The following is a 20,851-nucleotide window of genomic DNA, read 5'->3' as shown; positions in this document are numbered from 1 at the left end:
TACTGTCAAAGTCTCCCAACTCCCGACTGGAGGTCAGGAACACAGACGCCCATGCAGGTATCACAACAACGCTGACACGCTAACAAGCATGCAAAAAAGTATACCCACATCTACATCCCACAAGGCATGCTGGGTAACCTCACAGTAGCCACTCTTTGCCAGTCGCTTGTCATTCAATCCAATAGCCAAACCAGTTGAGAACCACAGCCTTAAATCCTCCTCATCATCATCCTCATCATCCAGAAGTCAAATGACCAAGCTGCTATGTTCACGTCTGATGTGAGGAGGAGGAGGAGAGAGGAAGATCAGTGCGGCTTTTATCAAACCCTCATCATGAGCTTCTTGAGAGCCTCCAGGGAGGAAGAAGCCATCTGATAAAAGGTGCACTTATGTAACAATCCCGGGAAGATAAATGCCGACTCACAACTTCCTGTTCAGAGGACCAGTCTCCAGGCTGTGTCTCAAACGGAATAACTCCGTCAGTGCACTTCAGTGAGTGTACTTAGCCCCTGAGAGTGCATATTTTGACAGCGGAGTGCTAGCCCAAAATTCAGCACTAATCCCAATATTTACCCACTTCTTCTGTCCTCTAATTTCCACTGCGACGGCTTGCTTGTCAGCCGCCATTATTTCAAGTTAGTCCCACCCATCCGCGACGCAGCCGCGATGGTGACTTTCGAGTGTGGCAAGTGTGCTTGCAACATCCGGGTACTGTACAGTAGAACCCAGCTATCAACTAACACTAATATACATGTGCTACATTATATTTGATACTACTTCATAACCGCAACCAGCATGCCTTGCGGGTTACACATTTGTATACAATAGTATTGTTTTAAGAGATGCTCGATATTAGCTTTTCTTAGCGATATCCAATATTGACCAGTCAGGTGAGTGGGAGATCAGCATCAAGGTTATGTTGGGAAGTAGGGAAAAAAAAGTAAACAAAAAACATGGCGGACAACAGGCTGGTATCGGTAACTGACCTAAAAGGGTGCACGTCCCCTTAGAGCTACTCATGTCATCCGTGATGAGCATGTTCATTAAGATGAGGTCATTCCGAGCCCTCTTCTTCCTCCAGCAGGTCACATGCTTGCTCCTCATGCTCCAATTGGCCAGTCAGTGAGCTGAAAACAATCAGGGCCCGCCGGCTACCGGTCAACAGCCATCAACTCATACGTCATCCTCTGTTTGGACTCTTCCGTCCTGGTTCAGACACCAGACTCTACCCTCATGAACCCTCACAAGCTTGTTACGACCAGTGCTCAGGGGGCGGAGCTACTTCATGTTCCGTAGTGGTCAGGGAATGGTGAATTACTGGAAACATTCCAAACCGGCTGCTGCTCCAACCAGCAAATAAAAAAAAAAAAAATAATTAACTGACTAAATTCTTCAGTGGCGGTCCAAATGTAACTGCGGCGGGCCACCACAAATAGAAGTGACGATTTAGCAACAGTATGGCACCACCCTCCCTTGCTGCAGTCATGGCAACCTGGCACACGACAACTTCTCTGTTGTATGGGGAACCCCCCCCCCCCCCCCCCAACCCCGATCCCGCTGAGCCCCCCACCACCATCACCACCTCAGCCATCATTGATCCAACACAAAGACGCTCTCTGTCCTCATAGCCAACCAACCAGCATGCTTGGTGCTTCTGATGGACACGATCCACTTCCTGTTCTGATCCAAAACACCTCTAACAGATTGTTTACATCGGCTGTTAGAGCCCCTGTGCCTTTAATGATGTTAAGAATGAAAAATATCATGTTACAAAATTAACTGTTAGCATGTTAAATCATCTTCACACACAAGACACAGGCTGGCTTAGTTAAAGGCTATGCTAGTTAATTATTCATGGCCGTATCAAGCTAATTATGTAATGGTTAGTCATTGTCTCCTTTAAAACCTGATTGACTTGTCACGAAGCTAAATAAATAATAATAATAGGATGTGAGTGACTAATTTTCTACTGACTTGATCGACATTACATTTTTAGCAGTATTATATCTTAAAGGCATAATCCATAAACCTAAAAGGAAGCCATAACGACGTGTAGCTAGCTTGTTGTGACTGCCGTCATGTTTGGCTAGAGGACGATGCAACCTCAGCCCTCTTACAGAAGTCCATTGAGATTTGGGCTAATTTAAGGCTAATTTAAGGCTATATCGCTGTAATATAATAGCGTGAGCTATGTCATGGATGTCCGTCGTCGTGTCATGTATGTGATCGAATAGGCGCGTGCGAGACCGTGAGTGCACGCAGGGGACTCACCTGTCGGCGCCACGCCAAAATGCGGAAATGGCGGCGTGGAGGTTCTTGTTAGCGGGCGGCGCCGAGAGGCTGGCAGACGTCACTCGTGTCCGCCGGGGACAAAAGGACGACGGGTTGTCTCCTCTGAGGACACGTTCACGCACGCGCGGCCCGTGCGAGGGATGCGGCTCGGACTCTGTGCGCGTTTGCCCGCGTGACATCACCGCTGCGCGAGCTGCTGAATCATCCGCGCACACGCGCTCTGCGCCTGCCCGCAGCACAGCTGACGGTGACGTCGTCGGAGAACCGAAAACGTAACCTTGTCCTCACCGGAAGTGGAGGCGTTTCAAAGTAAAAGCTGCAGTACAAACCAAACGGGCTTTAAAGTGTCTTGATTTCCTCATGTCACTTTTTTTATACTTAAATGATCAACTTTTCATTGGACAAAAACGTTAGACGATGTGTCACGTGTACTCTTGTACACTAAATGAGCAAAAGATAGCATATTGGCTAACGTTAACGTACAGAGGAGTGTGACAAAAACACTTTGATTTCACTTTTTTCACTTTATTATTTTATATTTTATTAACTACAAGTTCCAAAAGTGTTTGTCACACTCCTAGTATTGTATTGATACGTATTGTATCTCCACTTTAAACCTCATTAAGATGAAAATATGCTATTTACATATTCTAGCAATGTTTAAACCGGTCTTAAGATTTTGATCAGATCAGTATAAGTCCACTGTTTGTGTTTGTTACGTAATTGTTGACCTTTACTGTGGTATTGAACTATCTTCTCCATATTGAAGTTCTTTATCTCCACTAATACGCGCGTAAAGGTGAGAAACACGTAGTTCTTCCGGTGTGCAGTATGGGAGTGTGTCCACCAGGGGGCAGCATTCATCTTCAGGCCGCTGTGCGCATTGAAAAGAAGTTCTTGAAAGCTCCTAAAATTCGTCGCGGCACACAAATACGTCACAGTTCGACTTCGTTCCGTGAGCTTGCATCCTTTTCTTCAAGTTAGACCACTCGTCGTGTCCCCCCCGCAAGTGTGTAGTTGAGACTTGAGGTGTCCACCAGGACGAGAAGGTGTGGATATAAAGACGGAGGGACGCCACTTGTGGTTTTTAAGCGGTTCTTCTCCCGGTCGTCATGTCTCCACGCTCATCACAGCAGCTAAAGCGCGAGCCACTCGTGAAGTGAACATGGAGGAGGCGGGGTGGCACCCAGCCCGCGGACGCGCTCGTCAGACCAGCAGCTGATGGCCGGAGGAGCGCAGCATGGAGACCTTCTACGACTACACGGACGAGGAGGTGACCCGGGCCGGGGTCCACCCGCCGGGGGAGGTGGGCGTGGGTCGCGCGCTGACGGGCTGCGTGCTGTGCGCGCTGATCGTGTCCACGCTGCTGGGCAACACGCTGGTGTGCGTCGCCGTGGTGAAGTTCCGCCACCTGCGCTCCAAAGTCACCAACTCGTTCGTCATCTCGCTGGCCGTGTCCGACCTGTTCGTGGCCGTGCTCGTCATGCCGTGGCGCGCCGTCTCCGAAGTGGCGGGAGTGTGGCTGTTCGGGCGCTTCTGCGACACGTGGGTGGCCTTCGACATCATGTGCTCCACGGCGTCCATCCTCAACCTGTGCATCATCAGCATGGACCGCTACTGGGCCATCTCCAGCCCCTTCCGCTACGAGCGCAAGATGACGCGCCGCTTCGCCTTCGTCATGATCGGCGTGGCGTGGACCCTCTCCATCCTCATCTCCTTCATCCCCGTGCAGCTCAACTGGCACCGCGCGCGCGCCGAGCCCTCCAACTCCACGGAGGACTGCAACGCCAGCCTGAACAGAACCTACGCCATCTCGTCGTCTCTCATCAGCTTCTACATCCCCGTGCTCATCATGGTGGGCACGTACACGCGCATCTTCCGCATCGCGCAGACACAGATCCGACGCATTTCCTCGCTGGAGCGCGCGGCGGGTCCACGCGCGCCCAAGCAGCGTCCGCGTCACCGCGCGTCCACGCAGGACGACAACTCGCTGAAAAGTTCCTTCAAGAGGGAGACCAAAGTTTTGAAGACGCTCTCCATCATCATGGGGGTCTTCGTCTTCTGCTGGCTGCCCTTCTTCGTGCTCAACTGCGTGGTTCCGTTCTGCGAGGCCGACGCGCCCGACGCCGCGCCGTGCGTCAGCGACACCACCTTCAGCATCTTCGTGTGGTTTGGCTGGGCCAACTCGTCCCTCAACCCGGTCATCTACGCCTTCAACGCCGACTTCCGCAAGGCCTTCTCCACCATCCTGGGCTGCAACAGGTTCTGCTCCAGCTCGGCCGTGGAGGCGGTGGACTTCAGCAACGAGCTGGTGTCCTACCACCACGACACCACCATGCACAAGGAGGCCTGCGCCGAGCAGAGGCACGACCCCGAGCGCAACTTTGACAAGGTCTCCGTGGTGTCGGGCGACTCCTGCGGCCGCGCCAACCCGCTCCTTCCCGCCATCCTGCAGTGCGAGTGCGAGGCGGAGATTTCCTTGGACATGATGCCCTTCAGCGACTCCTACGTCATCCCGGGTCAGGTCCACAACCTCTGAGGGCCCGGGGCCTGGTGACCCTTTGTTGACCTGTTGTTGACCTGTTGAACTCTTGTGAGTTGGACCTCCATTTCGGAGACCCATGACCCCCAGACACTGGGAGGGCCATATGGTATTTAAAAAACCCTAATATATTACTAATATAATCTATAGAACCAATATATAATAATGCTCAATAAAATATATAATAATATTATATAAAAAATATATTATTATATTATATTATTTATGTATTATAATATAATATATATAAATAAAATAAAATAATAATATATATAATAAAATATATAAAGCCATCTTCCTCTACTTCCGCTTCATTGTGAGGTAAACGCCTCGCTGCTGCCTCCTGCTGAGAGGAGGAAGTACTGCACAAGTACTGTACACTTCCACAGTTAGAAGTGGAACTTAGAAGTTGGGGGGGGTTGGTGGTCCGCATGTGGCCCGTGGCCCACCTATGGAGGACCCCTGCCATTTTCCAAGCTCAGCAAATAAAAGTGGATCCCAATCGTTGATAGTGTCGTCTTTGTCCACAAATCCCATCCCCGTCCTTCCCGGTCTGGGACGATGAAAGAGGTCGGACTGTGACTTCCAAAGATGAAAGTGAACCTCGTGAACCCGCCGGCTGCAGACACGCTTCCCTCATGGTGAACAAAAGCTTCAAAGCTCGCACTTTATTGTGAAAGTATGAAATATGAGGTACATGAATGCACCGGCCACTTCATTAGGTACACCATATCATGACGAACATAAAACTCAATAGGACTCTTGTCTTGGATTGTGTCTGTGTGTACACTCCATGAGAAGTATCAAAGTCTCACACACACACACACACACACACACACACAAGCCTCATGGTAGTCATGTGACCTCTCCATCTGGCCAGAGTCAAAATGGCAGCGCTGCACCTGTTCATTGATTCATTTTGATACGCGTGTGTTTGCTTGTTTGGTCTTTTCATGTTGTTTGTGTCGTTCCCTGACGGACCCCAAGAGTGTGTTGCTTTGCCTCCTGGGCGGACGTTGGACCTGTCGGACTGACGAGCGGAAGCAGGTGCGCCTGCTTTGGTGCTCAGCAGGTGTCATCAATGGCGTTGATTGCTGAGGAGCATTTAAGCAGCGGCAGCAGCGTCCTTCACTCTCTCTTCCATCCACCGTCTTGGTCCTACTGCCGAGCTGCTCGGGTTTCAATCATGGGGCCCGGCCTGTCTGCGAGGTGACTTAGTCATTCAGTTTTTAGTCATTGAAGGACTTAGGCTTGGATGTAAATGTCTTTGTGTCCTTCAGGTTTTCCTGGCTGTGCTTGCTGATGATTAGCGGTGTCGCTAGCCTTCCCGTGCAACCACCTGGTGAGTGGCCATCTTGTCTTGTTGCTTCTGTCATTTCAGTAAGACGTGTTGGTCAGGTTGTGGTTTTTGTGATCTCAGACTCGGGTGCTGGATCTGCCGCTCTTCAAGATCTGCGTCCTCCCCTGATGTCCCTTCAGCGTCAACTCTCCAGCTACCCTGCAGTAGATGTCCAACCTGCTAACCCCCCTGCTGCCGGCGTGGCCTCCAGCGACCGCAGCAAGGCCGTGACCCGTGTTGACACCAGCAAGAGGTCAAGTGGTTCTGTGGTTCCGCTTGCTGCGTCGGGTGCAAGCTTGCCTCCCTTTTGGGACACGCACAATCCTCCCAGCTACCAACCCTCAACCGCTGCTAGTCTACAAGTGATTCCTGCCACCAGGGAGAAAAAACCGGCAGCCAACCCAGGTGACCACCCCTCCCCAGTGTGGTCTGGCTTTGATCCGCGTTCCGGCTACAAACATCTAATCTCTGGTGTGAAGGACAATGGGCATTCTGGGCAGCAGCAAAAATCTAATCAAGATGTTGACGTGCATCTAGGATGGTCTGGCTTCAACCCGGCTAACTTGCGACATCGATGGTCCGGCTATGACTTCTCCAGCTCCAAACCTCCAGGTGCCGTAAAAGGGGACGCTAGTGATGTGCAGCAGCAAATAACCAAACCAGACGCCCACCTGCACCCTGGATGGTCCGGCTATGGTTCCTCCTCTGGCTCCCAAACTTCAAAAGGCGACGCAGGGGATCAACAACAAATGTCTTTTGGAAGTGGTGTCAAATACCCTGGATGGTCAGGCTATGGCTCTTCCGGCTCCAAACATTCCCATAGTACAAAAGGGGATCAGAGTGGTGTGCAACAGCAGATGTCCAATCCAGATGGCCACATTCATACTGGATGGTCAGGCTACGGCTCCAAAACATCAAATGGTGATGCTGGTGATCAACAACAAATGTCTTTCGGAAGTGGTCACAAATACCCTGGATGGTCAAGCTCCGGCTCCAAACATTCCCATGGTACAAAAGATGTGGGTGATCAACTGCAAATAGTCAATCCGGACGGCCACGTGCACCCTGGATGGTCAGGATATGGCTCCAAAACCTCAAAAGGTGACGCTGGTGATCAACAACAAATGTCTTTTGGAAGTGGTCACAAATACCCTGGATGGTCAGGATACGGCTCCAAACATTCCCATGGTACAAAAGATTTGGGTGATCAACAGCAACTAACCAATCCGGATGGCCACGTGCACCCTGGATGGCCAGGCTACGGCTCCAAAACTTCAGAAGGGGACGGTAGTGATCAACAACAAATGTCTTTTGGAAGTGGTCACAAATACCCTGGATGGTCAGGATACGGCTCCAAACATTCCCATGGCACCAAGGATGTGGTTGATCAATGGCAGACTTCCAAGCCTGATGACCATGTGCACCCTGAATGGCCAAGTTTTGGTTCCAAACATTCCCATGGTACCAAAGATGTGGTTGATCAATGGCAGACGTCCAAGCCTGATGACCACGTGCACCCTGAATGGCCGAGTTATGGCTCCAAACATTCCCATGGTACCAAGGATGTGGTTGCTCAATGGCAGACTTCCAAGCCTGATGACCATGTGCACCCTGAATGGCCAAGTTATGGTACCAAAGATGTGGTTGATCAATGGCAGACATCCAAGCCAGATGACCACGTGCACCCTGAATGGTCAGGCTTTGGCTCCTCCGGCTCCAAACATTCCCATGGTACCAAGGATGTGGTTGATCAATGGCAGACGTCCAAGCCAGATGACCACGTGCACCCTGAATGGCCGAGTTATGGCTCCAAACATTCCCATGGTACGAAAGATGTGGTTGATCAATGGCAGACGTCCAAGCCAGATGACCATGTACACCCTGAATGGTCAGGCTTTGGCTCCAAACATTCCCATGGTACCAAGGATGTGGTTGATCAATGGCAGACGTCCAAGCCAGATGACCACGTACACCCTGAATGGTCAGGCTTTGGCTCCAAACATTCCCATGGTACGAAAGATGTGGTTGATCAATGGCAGACGTCCAAGCCAGATGACCATGTACACCCTGAATGGTCAGGCTTTGGCTCCAAACATTCCCATGGTACCAAGGATGTGGTTGATCAATGGCAGACGTCCAAGCCAGATGACCACGTGCACCCTGAATGGTCAGGCTTTGGCTCCAAACATTCCCATGGTACCAAGGATGTGGTTGATCAATGGCAGACTTCCAAGCCTGATGACCATGTACACCCTGAATGGTCAGGCTTTGGCTCCAAACATTCCCATGGTACCAAGGATGTGGTTGATCAATGGCAGACTTCCAAGCCAGATGACCATGTGCACCCTGAATGGTCAGGCTTTGGCTCCAAACATTCCCATGGTACAAAAGATGTGGTTGATCAATGGCAGACATCCAAGCCTGATGACCATGTGCACCCTGAATGGTCAGGCTTTGGCTCCAAACATTCCCATGGTACAAAAGATGTGGTTGATCAATGGCAGACGTCCAAGCCAGATGACCACGTGCACCCTGAATGGCCAGGCTTTGGAGATTCAAAAGGGGATGCTGGTGATCACAAAGACCCTGAATGGTCAGCCTATGGATCCAAACATTCCCATGGTACAAAATGGGATCAGGGTGATCAATGGCAGATGTCCAATCCAAATGTTTACATGTACCCTGGATGGTCAGGATACGGCTCCTCCGGCTCCAAACATTCCCACGGTACAAAATGGGATCTGGGTGCTCAACAGCAGGCCTCCAATGTAGATGTGGACATGTACCGTAGATGGTCGGGCCCTGATGTTTTTGCCTTTAACTCTGGCGCCCATTGGATGCCGTCTCACCAGCCCAGCTTCTATGACTATGAAGACGAAGATGACGACGAGGATGACGATTCAACTTACATCAGCCAATCCAGAAACGGCTACCAGCGGGCACGACAAGAATTCACCAGAATGCACTATTCCCAGAAGGATCTTCCACCTTTCCTCCCCATGGCTGCAGGCTACTCAAGATGGTCTCCAAAGGGCTAACGAGGTAAGACTACGTTTGGTTCCCATGTTTTGTGTATGTCCTTAACATGTCTTCTCTTCTTGCAGGAAGAACCCGTGATTCAGTTCCAGGACGACTAAGATTTAATAAAAGAACTGGACTTGATCATGACTAGTCTCTCGTGTTTGGTGCTGACGCTCATGGGGGGGGTCAAAAGGGCATCTTTACAGGTGTTACCTCCATGCTGTGTGGGCAGGTCTGCCTGACTGGGTACTGGTCTACGACTTAACTGCTCCCTTGAGCTTGGGTCTACATCAAATTCACTTCAGTTTCATTGGATTTTTTTGGTTGGTTCTGGGATGAGACTTGGCACCTCAAAGTCCGAGGCCATGGTTCCCAGTCTCAGAAATGTGGCGTGCTCCCTCTGGGTTGGGAATGTGGGCCTGAGTTTGTATCTCTGGGTCTTCACAAGTGAGGGACGGTAGGAGCGTGAGGTCGACGGATGGATCAGTGAAGACTCTGCAGTAACACGGTCGCTGTACTGGACCATCGTGGTAAGATTTACCTGTCGATCTGTTCCCACCCTCTCCTATGGTCATGTGATCTGGGTCATGACCAAAACGATGACACCGTGGATACAGGCGGCTGAAATGAGTTTCCTCCGTAGGGTGAGGAGCTCAGTCACCTGGGAGCCACATCTCCACATCAAAAGGAGTCTGAGGTGGCTCGGGCACCTTGTCCGGACGCGGCCTGGTGAGGTGTTCCGGGCGTCTTGTCCGCGACGCGGCCTGGTGAGGTGTTCCGGGCGTCTTGTCCGCGACGCCGCCTGGTGAGGTGTTCCGGGCGTCTTGTCCGCGACGCCGCCTGGTGAGGTGTTCCGGGCGTCTTGTCCGCGACGCCGCCTGGTGAGGTGTTCCGGGCGTCTTGTCCGCGACGCCGCCTGGTGAGGTGTTCCGGGCGTCTTGTCCGCGACGCCGCCCGGTGAGGTGTTCCGGGCGTCTTGTCCGCGACGCCGCCCGGTGAGGTGTTCCGGGCGTCTTGTCCGCGACGCCGCCCGGTGAGGTGTTCCGGGCGTCTTGTCCGCGACGCCGCCCGGTGAGGTGTTCCGGGCGTCTTGTCCGCGACGCCGCCCGGTGAGGCGTTCCGGGCGTCTTGTCCGCGGCGATGCCTCCCGGTGAGGCGTTCCGGGCGTCTTGTCCGCGGCGATGCCTCCCGGTGAGGCGTTCCGGGCGTCTTGTCCGCGGCGATGCCTCCCGGTGAGGCGTTCCGGGCGTCTTGTCCGCGGCGATGCCTCCCGGTGAGGCGTTCCGGGCGTCTTGTCCGCGGCGATGCCTCCCGGTGAGGCGTTCCGGGCGTCTTGTCCGCGGCGATGCCTCCCGGTGAGGCGTTCCGGGCGTCTTGTCCGCGGCGATGCCTCCCGGTGAGGCGTTCCGGGCGTCTTGTCTGCGACGCCGCCCGGTGAGGCGTTCCGGGACGCCTCCTGGGGCAGACATAGAACACCCTGGAGGGATTCTCACAGCTGGCCTGGGAATGCCTTGGTGTCCCTACTGGGACTGCTGCCCCCATGACCCGGATAAGCGGAAGAAAATGGATGGATGGGTCAAGTGTTTTCACCCTGCCGCCATATTGGCAACTTGAGCCAACGGTGCCTTCAATGCGGGCTGTGCAGGCCTGGCAGGTCGCGTATTCTAGACTACTGCCTACCAACTGCTGGTAATTTGACAAATGTCATGTCTTTGTCTGGAGACAATTGAAGCTCTGTAGCATCATGCTAATGCGGAGATGGGTTTTTGTGCTCCAGCTCATCTCGGAACATAAGCGCTAAAAGCGGCGCTGATTGCTCGAGTGGACTTGTACCCCTTCTCCGCACGGTGAAGGACCTCTTGTGGACTGCAGCTCCATCGTCTGAGCGCAAGCGGGCCACTTGTGCGGCAGCGGTGTCGCTCGTGCGACGGTCATCATTCTTCCTCTTCAGAGAAAGTAACATCGATGGCACTTGAGGTTGGTTGACGGAGCGCAACGCGTTGCCTCTAAATGTTTTGTGTAAATGGTAATGGTGTGGCCCAGTGAGGCCGCCATTGGAACATCTTTAACATCTTTAACATCCATTGGATTGATTGGCTGTCTTTACGCTGTTTACCTCATGAAGGAGCCGCACAAGCATAGAACTCAAAGACCTGGGCTTGGACCAGAATGGAGAATCAAAATAAAGACCTCATAGATGCAGATGCTCACGTTGCATGACAAGTTCATTGGTGTCAGGTTGCCATGGAGAAGAAAATGTTCATTTTCCGAGTGGCTTAAGAACATCCTCTCCAGCGCTGGCATGGCTTTGCAATTTGGCTTTGTCTTGATGCAAAGCAGTCGGCGACACATGATTGCTGTCGTGTGTGATGAGCGCCACCCCCCCCCCCCCGCCCCTCTTACAATGATCTTGTGTCAGTGTTCGTAGGCGTCATTGGCAAAATCTAATAGCTTGTGGTGACCCATATCCACGAGCCCACATACTAAACGTTAGATAAGTAAGCACAAGTAAGCAAACATCTCCATGTTTTGATTTGTTTGAAAGTGGTGAAAATGTTCTTGTTTTGGTTGTACTTCATTGGGACATTATATTACATTACATTTCTTGACAAACCCTGACAGGCTGCTGTGTTGGCCGCATCTTCAAAAGCTAAAGAAAAAGCAAAAGGAGGCACTTTAAATGTAAATTAAATTATAATTATTTTTTTTAATTAATATTAATATTATATAATTAAATTATAATTATAATTAAATTTATTTATTTTTTAAATTAATATTAAAATTATATAATTTAATTATAATTATAATTAAATTAAAGATGTAATGTCACACAGCAAAATATGGGCACCCTTGTATTATGTCTAAATCATATCGACAATAAATAAATAAATGCTATTTTCTTTTACCTGTGTGGTTAGCGTGCAGGCCACACAGCTAGAAAACATGTGTTTGATTCCATCCTCGGGCATCTCTGTGGAGTTTGTATGTTCTCCCCGTGCATGCATGGGTTTTTTCCAAGTACTCCGGTTTCCTCCACCATTCCAAAAACATGCTAGATTAATTGGCCACTCCCAATTGTGAGTGTGAATGGTTGTTTGTCTATATGTGCCCTGTGATTGGCTGGCCACCAGTCCAGGATGTACCCCGCCTCTCGCTCCAAGACAGCTGGGATAGGCTCCAGCACGCTCGTGAGGATAAGCGGTAGAAAATGAATGAATAGTTAGACCAGTATTAGATATAGGACACTGCATTTTTATTAAATTATATATATTTTTTAAATACACTTGAACACTTAATTATTGTCGGTGGTAAAATTAGAATTCGAACACAAAATTACATTTTAAAATAAACTATTAAAAAAAAAATTCTCGAAAATATTGGTTGTGTACGTAGACTTTATACGGAAGTAAAACACGGAAGTGCTGTCCCTGCTACCGACTTCGGATCCGATGGCTTAATTTGTTGACCTGGTGCAGTCCGAGCGGGTGGAGCTAATTGTCCATTTTGCATCAGCAGCAAACAAACTTGTCCGTTGCAGAAGAAAATGTGGTGAAGATGATGACAGAGGCTGCCGAATCCCCCACAAAAGGTAAAGTTGGGTATATTTTGTGAGTCCTTGTGAGTTTTTGTGAGTCCTGAAGTATATTTTTAATTCTGGTATCAATGAAAATGCCGAGGTTGGTGCTAGCTTGCTACAAGTGCAGCTACAACATCAACAATAGAACACCAGTAACATGAACACACCACAGAGCATAATTATTATTATTTTTACATATTTTTTGTACATATTTGACGTCGTCGTTTCTTTTAGTTTGTCCTCAGTCAACTAAATTGTATTGGGAACCGTACAGTTTGTCCTGTAGATGGCGCAAAAGACCATACATGGCAGTGTGGCTACAATAACAACAAGAGGTCAGTGATTGAGATGATGCAGTGGGGACACACAGCAAGACAAAGTAACTCACTGCATTTGTCTTTATTCTAAAAACGATGTGTTAAGCATGTGGACGTCATAGTAAACGCCATTGTGATATAAAGCGTGTTGTATGTTGTTTCCAAGGTCGGTGATGCGAATGAAGATAAGGTGGCGGCAAAGAAGAAGCTCCTTAAATGGCGTCACTCTCTCTGCCGCTCCTCAGAGACTTGAGCTCTTGTTGGCTGGTGGACTGAGACGCAGACGAGGACACGGCGTACTCGCCCTCGTCCCGCCCACAGCGAAGGAGGCGGGGCATGGAGTCGAGGATGGCTTTCCTGAACATGGAGCTGGAGAAGACGTAGACGACAGGGTCGAGCGCCGAGTTGAGGAAGTTGAGGCCTAAAGACACGATGGTGAGCTGCGTGAAGGTGTAGAAGGCGCCGCAGTCCCACGGGCGGTACGAGCGGATGACCCACACGCCGATGGTGGTGATGGTGGTGGGAAGGAAGCACACCACGAAGACGACCACGATGGCGACGCATACCCGCATGGCCTTGCGCACTTTGTCTGGCTTTCCCATCTGGCGTTCCTTCAGGAAGCGGGAGATGCGCACCGAGCAGAAGAGTAGCATGGCCATGGCGATGATGAACTCCAGCACGGTCAGGATGCGGTGCATCCCCACCAGGATGATGATGCCTCGCGACGCCTCCTTGTAGGACGTGAAGAAGAAGCACTGGGTGGCGTTCCCGCCGCCCTTGATGTGATTGTAGGCCAGCATGGGAACGCGAGGGCTGACCACCAGCAGCCACACAAACAAGGACAGCATTCCCGCCTGTGCCTTGCTCATGCGGTTGAAGCGGTGGTGCGGATGGACCACCTGTGGACACACAACATGCCCGAACCTTAGTGACAGGAACAGGAAGTGGTTCAGTCGTGATGTAGTCAGTGATGTCGATGTGATGTGGGTGCTGATATCAGTTGCGATGTAGTGGGTGATATAGGTACTGATGTAGTCTGTAGGGATGTAGTTAGTTACAAAGACAATAGTTAAGTAGCTAGTGACTTAAACAGTACTTATGTAGTGGGTGATATAGGTGCTGACGTAGACAGTAGTGATGTCGATGTGATGTCGTTGGTGATGTGGATACTGATATCAGTTGCGATGTACTGGGTGATATAGATACTGATGTAGTCTGTAGGGATGTAGTTAGTTACAAAGACAATAGTTATGTAGCTAGTGACGTAAACAGTACTTATGTAGTCGGTGATGTAGGTACTGACGTAGACAGTAGTGATGTGATGTGGGTACTGCTATCAGTTGCGATATAGTGGTTGATATAGGTACTGATGTAGTCTGTAGGGATGTAGTTAGTTACAAAGACAATAGTTATGTAGCTAGTGACGTAAGCAGTACTTATGTAGTGGGTGTTATAGATACTGACGTAGACAGTAGTGATGTCGATGTGATGTAGTTGGTGATGTGGATACTGATATCAGTTGCGATGTAGTGGGTGATATAGGTACTGATGTAGTCTGTAGGGATGTAGTTAGTTACAAAGACAATAGTTAAGTAGCTAGTGACTTAAACAGTACTTATGTAGTGGGTGATATAGGTGCTGACGTAGACAGTAGTGATGTCGATGTGATGTCGTTGGTGATGTGGATACTGATATCAGTTGCGATGTACTGGGTGATATAGATACTGATGTAGTCTGTAGGGATGTAGTTAGTTACAAAGACAATAGTTATGTAGCTAGTGACGTAAACAGTACTTATGTAGTCGGTGATGTAGGTACTGACGTAGACAGTAGTGATGTGATGTGGGTACTGCTATCAGTTGCGATATAGTGGTTGATATAGGTACTGATGTAGTCTGTAGGGATGTAGTTAGTTACAAAGACAATAGTTATGTAGCTAGTGACGTAAGCAGTACTTATGTAGTGGGTGTTATAGATACTGACGTAGACAGTAGTGATGTCGATGTGATGTAGTTGGTGATGTGGATACTGATATCAGTTGCGATGTATTGGGTGATATAGGTACTGATGTAGTCTGTAGGGATGTAGTTAGTTACAAAGACAATAGTTATGTAGCTAGTGACGTAAACGGTACTTATGTAGTCGGTGATGTAGTGGGTGATATAGGTACTGATGTAGTCTGTAGGGATGTAGTTAGTTACAAAGACAATAGTTATGTAGCTAGTGACGTAAGCAGTACTTATGTAGTGGGTGTTATAGATACTGACGTAGACAGTAGTGATGTCGATGTGATGTAGTTGGTGATGTGGATACTGATATCAGTTGCGATGTATTGGGTGATATAGGTACTGATGTAGTCTGTAGGGATGTAGTTAGTTACAAAGACAATAGTTATGTAGCTAGTGACGTAAACGGTACTTATGTAGTCGGTGATGTAGTGGGTGATATAGGTACTGATGTAGTCTGTAGGGATGTAGTTAGTTACAAAGACAATAGTTATGTAGCTAGTGACGTAAACGGTACTTATGTAGTCGGTGATGTAGTGGGTGATATAGGTACTGATGTAGTCTGTAGGGATGTAGTTTGTTACAAAGACGATAGTTATGTAGCTAGTGACGTAAACAGTACTTATGTAGTGGGTGATATAGGTGCTGACGTAGACAGTAGTGATGTTGATGTGATGTAGTTGGTGATGTGGATACTGATATCAGTTGCAATGTATTGGGTGATATAGGTACTGATGTAGTCTGTAGGGATGTACTGTAGGTACTGATGTTGTCAGTCATGATGTAGCAAGCTACCAAGACAGTTATGTAGCTACTCACGTAAACAGTACTTATGTAGTTGGGGACGTAGATACTGATGTAGTCAGCAGCGATGTAGTGGGTGATATAGGCACTGATGTAGTCTCTAGTGATGTACTGTAGGTACTGATGTTGTCAGTCGTGATGTAGCAAGCTACCAAGACAGTTATGTAGCTACTCACGTAAACGGTACAGTGACGTAGATACTGATGTAGTCAGTAGCGATGTAGTGGATGATATAGGTACTGATGTAATCTCTAGTGATGTAGTTAGCGACGTAGGCAGTAGTGATGTGGTCAACAGTGTTGTAGTCGGGGACGTAGACAATAGGGATGTAGTGGGTGATGTAGTTCATGATGTGGTCAGTAGTGATGTACTCACTGACATAGATAACAGCGACGTAGACAGTAGTGATGTAGGTACAGATGTACACTCATCCCTTATTTATCGCAATTAATTGGTTCCAGACCCGTTTCAGTTAGGTCATGCTATGCTATGCTATGCTATGCTATGCTATGCTATGCGGACAGTGGTGATGTACGGTCACTGATGTAGGGGGCCAGCTAGCATGCTACATAGATGCAGACCACACAAGTCAGGTAAAAGCAATGTTAGCAGCGAGTGAGATGAAAGTCAACATGACCTCGGCTGACCTTGAAATATCGGTAAAAGGCCACGACGGTCATGAGGGCGATGCTGGCCGTGCGGTTGGAGAACATGAGGAAGAGGTTGATGCGGCACACGGCGTCTCCAAACACCCAGTGACCTCTGAGCAAGGCATCGATCCTCAGAGGCAGACTGACCAGCGCCAGGAAGTCCGCAATGACCAGGTTGAAGAGGAACAGGTTGTTGGGGTTCCACGACTTGATCCGGAAGCAGAAGATCCAGAAAGCCACCAGGTTCCCCAGCAAGCCCAGAACGACGTCCAGCGTGAGGACCGGCGGCAGGATGACGCCCTCCAGCTGGATGCCAACGGGAGGGCAGACCCCGGCGGGCCCCGGGCTGGTCCGGTTCTGATCCGACTCCATTCGGAAAATGGACTGAGTTGAGTCTCAGTGGGGACAATGATTGACAGGCTGAAGGTTTCAAGATGCCGGAAACTTGCTGCTTCTCTTTTTCACCTTCCTGATTTTAACACAAAGATGGAAAACATTTTCTTTCAACATCGCAAAATTTACGAAGCATCTTTCTAAAAAAAAAAAAAACAACCCTGAGTCATCATTTGTAAGTCGTTTATAACCACAGCATTTGAAAAGAATGCACTGATTCAAAAAGTGTCACTGCAAAATGGGACAAGTAAACTTCCTGTGGAAAAACATACACACTTTCACTTTCACTCCACGTCTGAAACGTTCTTTTAACTAACGTGTGATCTTTCTAGGTTGCAGTGTTGACGTCTTTCGACACACGTGCGCGTCAAGCAGTTACCACAACGGAGGAAGTCCCCCAACTAGACTACAAGGTCAGACAACTACTAGCTCTACTATATCTCTTTGTGTGCTTCTCTTCTATCAAAACGTCAACAACCAGATTGTTTCCACCACCCTCTCAACAGCATTAGCATTGATAATGTCGTTATGATAATATAATATAATATGATAAGGGCTGCACGGCGTGCGAGTGGTTAGCACGCAGGCAACACAGCTAGGAGACCCGAGTTCAATTCCACTCCCACATTCCAAAAACATGCTAGGTTAATTAGCGACTCCAAATTGTCCATAGGTATGAATGTGAGTGTGAATGGTTGTTTGTCTATATGTGCCCTGTGATTGGCTGGCCACCAGTCCAGGGTGTCGTGAGGATAAGCGGTAGAAAATGAATGAATGAATGAATAATATGCTAATATTCTAGATCCCCTCATTTTGCAATGCAGAATGTTGCAGCTTTACCCTCTTGAGGTTTTTGCAAAAAAAAAATCTTTCTTGGTTGAGTACAACCTAAGAAAAGATGCATGTTTAAATAAATGTGACAAATTTTGGGCCTAAATTAAACATTTCCATGATAAAAATGACAAAAATACAACTACAGTAAAGTCTCGTTATATCGATATTGTCGGGAGTCGGAAAAAATATCGATATAACCGGACTGTCGATATATCCGATCCTGCGCCGAACTGCATTAAAAGTGGGCAATAATGCACTCGACATTGTTCTATACTATAGAACAATGTCGAGCAGCTTAAATCAATCTTTGCTTAAGGATTTCAATACCAAAAAAAGAACACGGCGAACGGCTGCTTCCAGTCAACTTTATTTTTCACACTTCCACCACCAGAGCACAGCACACACACCGATTCCCGCACTTCCTGGTTCACAGGTCATGCTCAACCCGCCCCACATAGCTGGCCAAACACATGCCTGCAACAGAAGAACCAACTGACATAGCATACACACCTATTCCAACGAAGACACAAGCGTACAAATGTCGCCGTGTTCTTTTTTGGTATCGAAATCCTTAAGCAAAGATTGATTTAAGCTGCTTTTGTATCGATATAAGCAGACCAAATTGGCTGGCGGGAGATGAAAAGGGCATCGTAGTAACCAGATTATCATAATAACCGGGTATCGTACTAACGGAACTAATTATACCATAAAAGACTAGAAATTTGCCGGGAAATGAAAATAGTATCGTAATAAGCAGTACTTCGATATAACCGATATCGATATAACGAGACTTTACTGTATAAGGTATTCAGAAGGATAACTAAAAAACAAGCCAAACCTCGTAAAAAGACTTTTAAAGCACCTTCTTAGCGAGCAGGGGGGTGCTGCTTCGGGCCCCTCCCCAATCCAAAGACGCTCTCAGGTCACCCGGTCTTGTTTGTGACATAAGAGAAAGACAACAGACCAAATTAAGCGTATTTGACACCCCAGTGTTGCCACAGATAGATTGCAGCCCTGTGGTGAACCCTAGAAATGGCGACGCTAGAAATCCACACGGCACAGTCGGGTATGAAGAGGTCTCGCCACCATGCCAAAGTGTTACATAAGGCCTTGTTGTTATTTATTAGCATGAGCGTGATGTAAATAGTGTGACATAACGTGGACGTCTTCTTCCTCGTTATCGGCAATGTTTACTCGCACAAAACATTTCTCATAAGAGGAATACATTAAAATAATCTCCTTTAAGAAACCACCAAGCTTAAAGTTGCTGCAGTGTGTGTGTGTGTGTGTGTGTGTGTGTGTGTGTGAGAGACGGACGGGTATCAGCATGGATTAGTGTGTAAAGGTGTGTGTGTGTGTGTGTCTCCCCCCGTCTAGGCGGATTTTCATCCCTCTCTCGTCTCCCGCTCTCACACACACCAGCCTCGTCTCATCATCGTCATCATCTTCCCCAGAGACGGCCGCCGTTTTGTCATGGCGGCGTGACTTTGGCATATGTGCCAGTGCGTGTGATTGGGTGCTCTTCCTCTCTCTCTCTCTCCCCCTCTCTCTTTCCCTCTCTCACCCCGCGTGATGCCATTTCTACCGCAGGAAGCTGAGAGGTTCAATAGACTGTCGCTGCTCTACTGGTAAGATCTTTCCTTCCTTCCTTACTCCCTACATCCTTCCTTCCTTCCTTCCTCGGAGGAGGGTCTTCTTCTGTTGTGGTCCTCCATCTTTACACATGACAAGCAATACTTTGACTCCACGATGGTTTCTTTGAATGATTGAATGATATTATGTTTTGACATGACGTCCTCGGGCGGATACAAAAGTGTTCCAAAAGTCTTTCAAAACTTTGTCCGGAAGGTCATTCCCTGACACATGTCAGTATCGACCCTCCAGTCGCGTTTCCAGCACGTAGAAGGTGTTAAGTTTGTGTTGTGGCTCCGCTGCGTGACGTTAATCGGTGGCGGCAGGTAATGCAGATTATCGGGAATTAAGCGATCACTTTAATTGCTCCCTCGCCGGCTCGTTTGTGTGCCGCCAGGTCAGGAAAGACCACGTGATCCGCTTGTTTCACCCTCAGCTGACCGAAATGTAAATAAGAGCATGGCTATTCGGGTAAATGGGCGGCGTGGGGCTTACCCAGAGCAGGGGTGTCCAAATGTTTACACCGCAGTGACGAATGAAAGGATGCGACTTTGCTACTTAGTAAAGTAACACATATGCTAGGATGTTATACATATTTCTAGAGATGAAAAAGCATATCATAAGCATTAACTTCACTCTTTTTTTCAAACATTTTACTCTTTTCTGAAATAATTTGAGCAGATTTCTTTTTCTGAATATTATGACTTTATTGCAAAATATTTGGACTATTATAACTTTCCCCAAACTAATTTTATACAAAAATGACAACTTTATTTTTCTTTGTTTCTCATAGTATTATGACTTTTTTTTAACATTACTTACTTTTTATTAAACTCAATTTTTTGATGATACTGACTGATTTCTCAAGCACACATAATGTTGTGTTCAAGGGCTGGACAATATATAACAAAAGAAAAATTGGACTCTAATTTTCATTAGAACATACAGTGTTTTGGGCACCCCTGATCATTTTTTAGATGTTCTTATCTAAAGCTAATCCAGATAAATATATCATATATGTCATATAGCAGACCAACACGCTGATAGATGAGAAGTCAAATGAAGTTTAGAGGATTTACACCAAGTTTAGAATCATTATTTCAACAAAAGTAGGCATACATTTGGGCACCCCAACATAAAAATGACATCAATATTTAGTAGATACACCTTTTGAAGAAATAAAATGCTTCCTATAGCTTTCAATGAGGGTCTGGATTCTGGCTGAAGGTATTTTGGACCGTTCCTCTTTCCAAAACATCTCCAGTTGAGTCAGGTTTGATGCCGCTTTAAATCACAGATTGTCAATAATATTGAAAATATTATTTCAGGATGATGAAACCACCACCAAATGTTACTGTGGGCAGCAAGTGTTTGTCTGGGAATGCTGTGTTCTTCATCCGCGTTACGTCCAAATAACTCCATTTGACTTCCATCATCTTATTCC

General features: G+C 48.0%; 4 protein-coding genes and 1 long non-coding RNA gene across 7 annotated transcripts in view; 4 read left to right on the top strand and 1 right to left on the bottom strand.

Moving 5' to 3' along the window:
- Positions 1-23: 23 nt before the first annotated feature.
- Positions 24-8,322, top strand: LOC131125530 (uncharacterized). The gene is made up of 5 exons (XM_078791027.1): positions 24-57; positions 5,822-6,043; positions 6,115-6,176; positions 6,255-8,183; positions 8,306-8,322. The coding sequence occupies exons 2-5, from the start codon at positions 5,916-5,918 to the stop codon at positions 8,320-8,322; spliced, it is 2,136 nt and encodes a 711-aa protein (XP_078647153.1). The 5' UTR covers positions 24-57; positions 5,822-5,915.
- Positions 2,789-4,997, top strand: LOC131125532 (D(5)-like dopamine receptor). Its single transcript, XM_058067170.2, has one exon. It carries the CDS (start codon positions 3,533-3,535, stop codon positions 4,829-4,831), a length of 1,299 nt encoding a protein of 432 aa, XP_057923153.2. The 5' UTR covers positions 2,789-3,532; the 3' UTR covers positions 4,832-4,997.
- A 107-nt stretch (positions 8,323-8,429) lies between the features above and the next one.
- On the top strand, positions 8,430-9,335 carry LOC144898606 (uncharacterized). The gene is made up of 2 exons (XR_013627495.1): positions 8,430-9,215; positions 9,278-9,335. It is a non-coding gene; the product is annotated as an uncharacterized LOC144898606 (long non-coding RNA).
- A 3,323-nt stretch (positions 9,336-12,658) lies between these two features.
- Positions 12,659-20,851, top strand: part of stxbp4 (syntaxin binding protein 4) — a 24,514-nt gene continuing 16,321 nt past the window's right edge. The window contains exons 1-4 of one of the 3 annotated variants that reach the window (XM_078791295.1): positions 12,659-12,783; positions 13,255-13,523; positions 17,274-17,354; positions 19,366-19,403. In XM_078791295.1, the coding sequence (XP_078647421.1) occupies positions 13,521-13,523; positions 17,274-17,354; positions 19,366-19,403 (122 nt within the window). In that variant the 5' untranslated portion in view covers positions 12,659-12,783; positions 13,255-13,520. Of the gene's footprint in view, positions 12,784-13,254; positions 13,524-14,905; positions 17,355-19,152; positions 19,404-20,851 lie in introns of those variants that run through there. The other 2 variants (XM_078791296.1, XM_058066908.2) reach the window with 2 other exon arrangements.
- Positions 12,984-17,238, bottom strand: hcar1-3 (hydroxycarboxylic acid receptor 1-3). Its single transcript, XM_078791297.1, has 2 exons — positions 16,546-17,238; positions 12,984-13,987 (listed from the first exon to the last, which is right to left on the bottom strand). The coding sequence occupies exons 1-2, from the start codon at positions 16,918-16,920 to the stop codon at positions 13,301-13,303; spliced, it is 1,062 nt and encodes a 353-aa protein (XP_078647423.1). The 5' UTR covers positions 16,921-17,238; the 3' UTR covers positions 12,984-13,300.

Source organism: Doryrhamphus excisus, linkage group LG6 (genome assembly GCF_037039965.1).
Source record: "Doryrhamphus excisus strain RoL-2023G ecotype Guam linkage group LG6, RoL_Dexc_Guam_v1.1, whole genome shotgun sequence".
Taxonomy (NCBI): domain Eukaryota; kingdom Metazoa; phylum Chordata; class Actinopteri; order Syngnathiformes; family Syngnathidae; genus Doryrhamphus; species Doryrhamphus excisus.
Note: the sequence above shows the minus strand (reverse complement) of the source record. Positions and strands in the feature narration are given on the sequence as shown.